This window comes from Melospiza melodia, chromosome 3 (assembly GCF_035770615.1).
Source record: "Melospiza melodia melodia isolate bMelMel2 chromosome 3, bMelMel2.pri, whole genome shotgun sequence".
Taxonomy (NCBI): Eukaryota; Metazoa; Chordata; class Aves; order Passeriformes; family Passerellidae; genus Melospiza; species Melospiza melodia.
The window spans coordinates 104,829,673-104,839,063 of NC_086196.1; the positions used below are offsets into that span (position 1 = coordinate 104,829,673).

Here is a 9,391-nt window from a genome sequence, read left to right on the forward strand (position 1 = left end):
GGCGGCGGGGCCGCTGTCCCCCGGCTCGCCGCCACCCTCCGCCCAGGCGGGGCGGTTTCACAGCACGGCTGCGGAGCGGGCACGGCCGCTCCCCCATGGCTCCCGCAGGAGAGGCGCTGCTGAGGCCGGGAGCGGGCCCCGCCCTGCCCATCCAGTTTCGCCCAGGTGCGGCGGGAGGAGGGGGCGGCGGTGGTTTAAGAGCGCGCCCGGCGGGCCCGGGGGAGGAGCCGCTGCCGCCGCCGCTCCCCCCGCGCGTCCTCCCAGGTGTAACCGGAGCCGGGAGGGCGCGGCGCAGCCAGCACCAGCACCTGCGGAACCTGTCGGGCGGCTCACAGCGCTCCGCCGCCGCTCCGCGCACACACCGCTCCCGCTCTGCCCGCGGCCCCGAGAACTCCCCCAGCCTCCCCAGCCATGAAGCTGCTTTGCGGGGCCGTGCTGCTGCTGCTCTGCCTTGCCGCCACCGCCGCCCAGAGCTGTGAGTGCCCGCACCCGCCCGTCCGCTCCGCACCCCGCTCCTGAGGGAGCTCCGCGTCCCGGGACCCCTCCGGGCCCCGCTCTTGGCTGGGCGCCCTGTGCCCCGAAGGCAACACCATTCCCCTACAGCGGGCATTAGGGCCTGGCCCCGATAGCGCCCCTTTGTCCGCGCCCCGAGGGGAGCCCCGCCGCTCGGGAAGGGAGGGAAGGAGGGAGGGAGGCCAGGGGGACGCGGGGGAGCGGGCACGCCACGCCCGGCCGGGCCGGGGCCGCTTTGTCCTGCCGTGGCATGGCGGTGCCCCTCACAGCCGCGCTTCCCTCGCAGCGTGCGTGTGCGAGAAGAACAAGCGCGTTACCGACTGCAGGACGGACAGCAGCGGCCGGTGTATCTGCCAAGCCATCGGCTCCGGAGCCACCGTGGACTGCTCCACCCGTGAGTAAAGGGTCACGGCAGGGTGGGTGGCACGGAAGGGAGCCCGCGGAGCGCCGGGGGATTTGTGGGAATGACCGCTGAGCTCCCAGCAAACAATGGAGGCAAGGAAGGAGTTGTTCTTCCTGGTCTCCCAGGTCAACTGGTGTTGGAAGAGAAGCGATCAGGGTTTCTCTGCGTGTACTGATGTAGGCTCACGCCTGCTCCTCAGTATTTGTCCTCCAGTGGCAAGAATTTCTTGGAAGATGAACGTTTAGCTTCCTTACAAGCGCATATCCTCACTTTACCTACAAATCTAGAGGGGACACCTCTAGACAAGACCCACTCTGGGGTCAAGCTCAGCTGTGAGGAACGGAAACTGTAAATCCCAAGGCTGGGCTTGCTGGCCTTTGCCTTGAGAGGCTGCCATAGCCCAGTTGTATTGATTTTATACACGACCTACACATCAGCCATCTGCTCTGCCGTGCAATGGCTTCGGATCTGGTTGTCGCTGGTGTAACCCGGTGTTTGTGCGGACTCGGAGCTCCGCTTTGGACATGCGTGCTCTGCTGCTGCATAACGCGACTTTCTGGCTGTTTTTAGTGACTTCGAAATGCCTGCTGATGAAAGCAGAAGTGATGGGCTCCAAGTCGGGTCGTCGTGAGAAACCAAAAGATGCGTTTGAAGATACCGATGGTCTTTACGATCCCGAGTGTGAAAACAGTGGCGCTTTCAAGGCGAAGCAGTGCAATGGAACCACCTGTTGGTGTGTGAACACAGCTGGAGTTAGGAGAACTGACAAACACGATGCTGACCTGAAGTGCAATCAATTAGTCAGAACGATGTAAGTTTTTCAACAGGGTGTGCTGTGACACGAAAACATTCCTGTGTGAGGCTCTGCCTTGTGTGAATGATGCACTGGGGATGAATGAAGATGGAGCAATCAACACTTGGTTATTTGGCTGGGGTGGTTTTCCTTCAGAAACAAGGAGATGTTGAGTGGGTTTGGAAGAGACTTTGCTTGCCTTGGTTTTGTCTCATTGTTCTGGTTTTTTAGCCTGGGGTTAGTTTTGTTGTTTTGTTTTATATGCATGTACTTCAAGAATATTCATTGTACTTCAGGTGGATCATCATTGAAATGAGACATGCTGAGAGAAACGCTCCTCTGAACGCTGAATCTTTAAAGAAGTAAGTGATGATAGTAATATGTCATGGTAGTGTATGTATGTCCCAGTAGATATCTAGTGTTTTTCTAAATAGTTGCTATAAGCAGTGACAGACCTGTGAACTCACTTGTAAGACATTTTAGAAGCAAACTGCAGATTCTTCATAGAATTGCTTTTATTTGTATTTGGAAACAAAGTAACTGCTAAAGAGATTCCCTTCCATTTAAAATTGCTAGTTTTTTCTCCCCTCAAATCAATATACTAAAAGAAATGGAAGGTACTGGGTGAAACTGATCAGGCAGCAAACTGACAAAAATGGCAGAATGACTACATAGAAGCGGCAGGAGGAAAGTGAGAGTTTAGCCTTTTTTCTTTTTTTTCTTTATTCTTTTTTTCTTTCAATTTTGTTAAAACCCCGCTTGTCGCTATTAGGTCGCCTCCTTTCCAAATCAAAAGCTGCTGCCCTCTAGCTCTTCTTCTGAGCTTTTCACACTGTAAAGCTCTTTTGTCTAACACAGGTGATTATTTTACAGTAAGTGCATCTTCACTGTTGGGAGTTATTGAACTCTAGCGTGAAGAGAGTGCACTGGGTTTGGTTGGGGCAGAGTTAATTTTTTTGGTAGCAGTGGGTGTGGCGCTGTGTTTTAGACAGAAACGGTGCTGATGAATTCACCAGTGCTTTAGCTGCTGCTGAACAGCACTTACATAATGCCAGGGCCTTCTCAGACTCACTGTGCTGCCCCAGTGAGTAGGGTGGGGATGGGCAGGAGGCTGGGAGGGGGACAGGCTGACCTGAATTGACTGAACAGATAGCCTATATTGTATGATGCCATGTTCAGCAATAAATCCGGGGGAAAGTCTTTTGCCAAGTGGCCACTGCTCAGAGGTTGGCTGGACGTTGATCCACCAGTGATGACTGACTGCTTTTACATCACTTGAGGTTTTGTATTTCCCCCACCCAGCCCTTTCACTTCCCAAACTGTCTTTATTTTAAACGATGAGGATTGTTTTGGTTTTTGGTTTTTTTCCCCTTACTTTTACCTTTCTGATTCTTTTCCCGATCCTGCTAGGGGGAAGTGAGTGAAAGATGAGGTGAGGGTTTAGGTGCTAGCTGAGCTCCACCCACCACAGAGACTGCAGGAGAAAACAATTGCACCAGTCTTCTCTACTTGTCAAATGATACGTGTGACAAAATGCAGTTTTTACAGCCATGGCTTTGGTGTCCTTGCAGGTTTTTCACGGACACCATCACCAGTCGTTACCAGCTGGATAGCCGCTACATAGCCAATGTTCTGGTAAGGGGCACAGGGAGTGTAGCAAAGTATCAGAACTTCATTTTGTTTTCAAAACTCGTGTTTGACTGATGCAATACAGCATGAGTTCTAGTAGAAGCTCTCAAAATGGTGAGCAGTTAGCCAATGGCTGTATCTGAACAGAAATGCTGAGAAATGACACTGCTCTCCTTAGTCTGTAGATAACTTCTTTGCTTCACTAGAAATGGAATTTGAATCCTACTGTAAACAGTTGGCTTGAGTTCAAGAACTCTAGACTTTATCCAGGATGCAAGTTCACAAACTGGATCATAATGTTTAGGTGATTATTCAATAGCTGGATTCAAAGTATCTCTTTCTTAATACCACATTATTTTTTTTTTCCAGTACGAAAACCCTTTAATTACTATTGATTTGAAGCAAAACGCCTCTCAAAAATTAGCTGGAGATGTGGATATAGCTGATGTGGCCTACTACTTTGAGAAAGATGTAAGTGTGTCGTGGGTCAAACCAGAGGCTGGGTTTGTGTCTTGCACTGCACTCGGGTGTGCTGGCTAAAGCCAGGTGAATTATTCCTGTGATGAGATAAATGCCTTACTGCAATGTGAATGAGCAAGTCTGTCTTTTCCTCTCTGCTTTAGGTGAAAGGTCAGTCCATCTTTCATAATAATGCTGGGATAAACGTCAGCATTGACAACGAGCCAGTGAAGCTTGAGAAGACAGTGGTCTACTACGTTGATGAAATAGCACCAGAGTTCTCCATGAAGTCCCTGACCGCCGGCGTCATTGCTGTCATTGTGGTGGTACTGGTAGCAATAGTGGCTGCAATTGTTGTCCTGGTAAGCTCCAGCAAAGCAGAATGGTGCTGGTGACAATTTGGGAAGTAACAGCACACGTGTTTGGGTTCTGATGGAAAGTCTTCCTTTGTAAATTGGCCTGTTCTTTCAGTCGTGGGAGGTGGGAAACTGGTGATGGGCACGCTGTCACTGTTTCAGGTTACAGCTGAAGGGTGTCACCCGGAAAACAAGTACTGGGAACAATTCACAGAGGTGAACAAAGTTCTTCCTGGTTTAAAGTAGTTGAGAGTGACAAACAACCTCCTTTGTTCCTGCCTCACATTGGAAGGATAGGGAACAGGCAGCTCCAAGTTGGTGCTTTTCAAGTCAAAACCAGATAAAGTTACTTGTATTTCAAGACTTTAAAAATATTGCATCCTTCTGTTACAGGTCCTGACAAGGAGGAGGAAAGGGAAGTACGTGAAAGCTGAGGTAATTAATTTCTGTTCCCGGTGTATGTGTGGGAAGGAGCTTGACCACAATCCAGAAACTTTAAAGTTTGCTTTAGGTTAAAAACTGGCTTTGGGTGCCTCAGGTGTGTTCAAGGAGACTGAAAGTATTCAAATTCTGCAGCCAGTTTTCACCTCTGTGTAGTTCTGCACTAGTTTCAAAGGCAGCTGGTGATTGCTTTTCCCAGGGCTCTGGGGGTGGGGTTCGGTTTTTCTGCAAGTTCTGTTTTACATTTGTATAGCAAAGGGCTGTGCAATCCACAGGAAGTGCTGATAGTCTTGTTCTGTGGCAAGGCCTTTACTGAGGTATTTGCATGGATCTCTCAGTTCCCATTGAGAAGCTATTCCCAATGGTGCTTCACCCAGGTGTGGAGCCTTTTGTGGAGGAATCCAAACAATGTTGTAGCAGCTACACAGTATTGCCTGCTTCCTGCATGTGCCCTAAGTAGTGATTATTTTTCTCCTTTTTTTTTTTTCTCTTTTTTTTTTCCTCTTTTTTTTTTTTTTTTCTCTTTTTTTTTCCTCCTTTTTTTCCCTCCTTTTTCTTCCTCCCGTGGGTTTGTCACGATTGATTCTGTTAGTGTTGCATCAAATCTCTTTGCTAATGAAAATCCAGGCTGTTAAGTCCTAATGATTTACTAAGCCTTAAAGTTTAGAAACAGCACAGATGTTGATCTCTCCTCTGTCTCCTCCCCTCCAGGTGAAGGAAATGAATGAAATGCATAGAGGGCTGAATGCTTAACTAAATCAACTGAAGGCAAACCAGATTACAAGAAAGAAGACAACAAAAACGTTGGAGGCATGAATCTTAATTTCCTCCTGAAAGGGAGGCAATTGTGCTCACTTAATGATTGTTAAAACTCTTTAACAGCCAAGGCTGGTAACCATTCAGCTACTTTTACTATTTGTTGAGAGTTAAATGCCCCATCTTACTCAAGTAAAACTTAACTGTTGCTCCCTGATTTTATTTTTTTATGATGATGAAACGAGTCAACAACTGCTGTTACTAGGGTTTTGGAGCATACATGCCTAAATGGTTATTTTACCCTTGTGGGAGTTTTATTGAAAGTAATGATTTTGTAGCCATGTTGTAATGAGACTGTCTCCTGTGTAACTGAACACAACCTTTTTATGGCAGTTTGTACATATTTGAAGTTGCTGTAACTTTTTTATGACTTGAATTAATAAAACTTTGAAACAGGCTTCTAATTCTTCCATGGTGAAATGATAATCTGCTAAATTATCATGCTTACAAATTTGTAGTTTGATTCCTTAAAGCAGGAACCTCAGCATAGTTGAAAATATTCTAGAACTCCAATTAGCAGTTTTTATTGGCCATCTAGTATCTCACTAGCATGATATTTTTTCTTAAAGCTGTGAAAAGTATGCAACAAGAGTGAAATGATAATACACAGATTGTTGTATAAAAAAATCAGCAGGCTGAGGATGCAGTCATTTCAGGAATTCACAGACTGATCTTTCCAATGCTATGTAGGTATTTAAAATAAACCTCTACCCTAGGACATCTCTGGTGCAGGGTTGGAGATGGGCAGGCCTGGCATCTGATGGTGAGAGCAGTTTTTACCCCATTTACTGTGATTTTGTCTGTGGCAAAGCTGCAGCACAGCAAGGAGCTGTTTCTGCTGTTATTCCTGTTCTCTGCCATAGCTGTGGCCCAGACTTCCATGGGCTCTGAGCCTCCCAGGACAGGAGAGCCTGCTCTGGCTGTCAGGAACCTGTGCCTGGGATGTTGGCTAGCAATCCCTCCAGCAAATCTGATTTATAAAGGAAATGCTGTAACTCCTGTTGCCAAAGAAATAATGAGATTCAAGATAAGGAGCTGAATGACAAACCTTGTTACTAATGTGGTGTTTTGACCCACCCTGGCTAAAACAGGAAAAGTAGGATAAGCTCCTGGGAGGATATTCTGAAATGAAATGTGAAGCATGCCCCATCAGTGTGCCTGCTGGATACCACAGGGATCTTGCTGAACTGTGCTGGTGTCACCTCCACTGTCACAGCTCACCAGTGTCCCCTCTGCCTCTCAACAGGGTGGTACCTCACATGCATGCATGGCTGTGGTGGAGATTGCCCAAAAATCCTAAAGTAGGGAATTTACTGGAATGTTTTGCAGCCTTTTCAGGCAGCTTTGTCAATGATAACTTCTGCAGGGCAGGCTCTCCCTCTGCTGATCTGTAGCATTCCCTTTCTCCCCAGGTATGCAGGCTATCTGCTGAGGTGTGATGAATTTTGTACAATTCTGTAAGCTGTTAACCAAATAAAGCCAAGTTTTCAGTAAGTTGTTCTTGTGGTGACCTGTGTGTATTTCTGTCTTCCCCAATGCTTCAGTCTCCATCTCTACTTCCTCAAATGTCTGCAATATGGTATCCTCATCATTTCTTTTTTCTCCACAATATTCTAATGCCATTGTTTTCTCTCTCCTCCTCCCTCCCTCTCCATTTCTCACCAGGTTTGTTTCTGGCCTGTGGGATGGAAGGAGGTGTTGTGTGCTGTGCTTGGGCTGGAGCTGCATGTGTGCAGACTTGACTGGACAGGCTGGTCTGTGGCTGCTCTGTGGCCTGGACCTTGTCCCAGTTGGTTTGTTTGAACATCATCATTCTGCTTTTCCCACACTGCAGGGAGGCATTCAGATAGTTTTTCTTTCTTTTTTTTTTTTTTTTTTTTTATTTAATGGAGCTTTTCATGTCAGATATGAAGCTTAGTGCTGTCACCTTGGTGCTGTGTTATCGTCTTCTTCCTTGTCAAATTTGCCTGAAACTAGCCAAGGGATTAGAAAACCAGAAGGTTTACAAAAATTCTTTAAAAAGACAGAGTTTACCTAAATCCACAACTGAAACAAATGCACAGTTTCTAAATTCAGTTACTATGGTACTAACATGGTGCTGCTCAGCTCTAAAAGTGGTGATCAGTGATAGTTTTTTCATTAGTTTCCTGTTCTAAATATTGGCTTTTGTGTTGTTCTATTTACTAAACACTGCACTTTTTCAGCTGCATAGAAGCGTGCATTTATAGGAAAATAGAAAAGGATGAGGGGCAAAATACCTCAGAAATTAGTGTATTGGTATCCTGCAGCTTATTGTGTTTTATAGATTTTTATACCAAAAGGAGTCTAATGTGATGAAACTCAAATGGAAAAAAAAGTCATTATCAGATTGTGTCAACTCTCCACATATGCATGTGATAGTTCTTTTCATATATAGAGCAGTATGGCAAAAAATGATTGCTACTAAAAATTAATATGGTATTAAATACCAGAATATTAAATGGTCTCAATTTTGATACTTGGACACCATTTCTAATACTATTAGAAAACATTCAGCAAAGTTAAAAAGAGAAACGGACAAATAGAACTTAATAAAGGACTAGTAGTCTCTGCATCAATTTTTAACTAGGTAAATATTCTGATACTTCCATCTGCCTTATTCATTAACTTCCTTACGTGAAGGAGCATATTTTTAAAATCTAAAGCTCCACACAAAGTTGAGATACCACGTTTCCTCTCTTTTCACATAATGTCATTTTTGAGAAAGCATGTGAAGGGTAGATTGAAGGTGTATTAAGACTGGATAAATGAGGGGGTTTTGTTACAGAGAGGGGTAGACACAAACTGCAAGAAACCCTAGTAATAATACATATCTTAGTGCCTGTGTACAACACAGGAAAATAGTGTTTGTATAGGCAAGGGCAAATCTATTACTTCCTTATGAATTATTACATTAGCAATTATGTATTATTATTATTACTGCAGAGTAAAATTAAATATATGTTTATGTAAAGACAATGACAGACTTTTTAGGAGAGGGTATGCTAATAATATATTTGAAAAAGCATGACCAATAAAGTCTATACAACTTTATTCAAAGACTTGAGTAATGCCAAAGCACATTTTCCACAGCTAGAAAATGAAAGGTCAGTGTTGCATGTGTGGGGTCTGTTGACTGTACCCATTACCCTCCTGAACAGTCAGAGTAGTTTGGTAAGAGAAAAAACACTGTTTGTGAGCCATGTTTATTTATATCCTCACCTGCTGGACTTTGATCACCAGAACACACTGACTTTGGAAGACATGAAACGGCCAGAAGAATATTCTAGGAAACAGAAAATGCTAGCAGCTCTGCTGCTCCAGCTTTACAAGTGCTAGTCAGGGAATTCTAGCAGCTCCCAGGAGAGGCTGCAGTCTGGTCCAGGTCCATCCCAGGGCATGCAGGCAGTCAGCCACACTGCAGGGGTGCCCTGTGTGTTGGGAATTGTTGATCCCAAACCCATAGATTTTTATGAATTTTGTTTAAATCCTTGTCTTAGCAGGATTGTGCAAGGGCAGACATGCACAAAAAGGAGGTGGTCTGTGATGGTGGAGGAAATGCTGACCAGTTCAGAGTGTGTGAAAACCTCACTCATGTAAGAAGTTATTTTTTTTCCTCTACTATCCTCGAAACACACTGCAGAATTCACACTTGCCTGCCAAGTAGAGCATGGCTGTGCCAAATCTGAGTGAAAAAAGTAAACAAAATAAAGTTAAAAGGTTCTCAACAAGGCAACAGCCATATTTTCTATTTTCAAACTTACGTTATCTAAATATTCTTATCCTGTTAGTGTTAAGTGTCTGCTGCACAACGCCTGTGCACACACAGTTACACATCAGTCTGATACCAGATCTTCTGGTGACATCCCCACCAGCTCAAAGGCATTAGAGCTGCCACAGATCACAGCTTATACCAATTAACCACTGGTGAAAATAATTTATTTTTTCTCTTTTTTTCCCCTG

General features: G+C 45.2%; 1 protein-coding gene across 1 annotated transcript; it reads left to right on the forward strand.

The window, feature by feature from the left end:
- The first annotated feature begins 351 nt into the window (after window positions 1-351).
- On the forward strand, window positions 352-6,904 carry EPCAM (epithelial cell adhesion molecule). Its single transcript, XM_063152456.1, has 9 exons — window positions 352-475; window positions 800-907; window positions 1,487-1,727; window positions 2,006-2,071; window positions 3,281-3,344; window positions 3,708-3,809; window positions 3,962-4,159; window positions 4,547-4,588; window positions 5,306-6,904. Exons 1-9 carry the CDS (start codon window positions 412-414, stop codon window positions 5,345-5,347), a joined length of 927 nt encoding a protein of 308 aa, XP_063008526.1. The 5' UTR covers window positions 352-411; the 3' UTR covers window positions 5,348-6,904.
- The last annotated feature ends 2,487 nt before the right edge of the window (window positions 6,905-9,391 follow it).

Excerpts from the sequence above, each read along its gene's own strand:
- EPCAM (XM_063152456.1), top strand. The coding sequence starts at position 412 with ATGAAGCTGCTTTGCGGGGCCGTGCTGCTGCTGCTCTGCCTTGCCGCC. Across the intron at positions 1,728-2,005 it reads AATCAATTAGTCAGAACGAT|GTGGATCATCATTGAAATGA; the intron begins GTAAGTTTTTCA and ends ATTGTACTTCAG. Across the intron at positions 4,589-5,305 it reads GGAAGTACGTGAAAGCTGAG|GTGAAGGAAATGAATGAAAT; the intron begins GTAATTAATTTC and ends CCTCCCCTCCAG.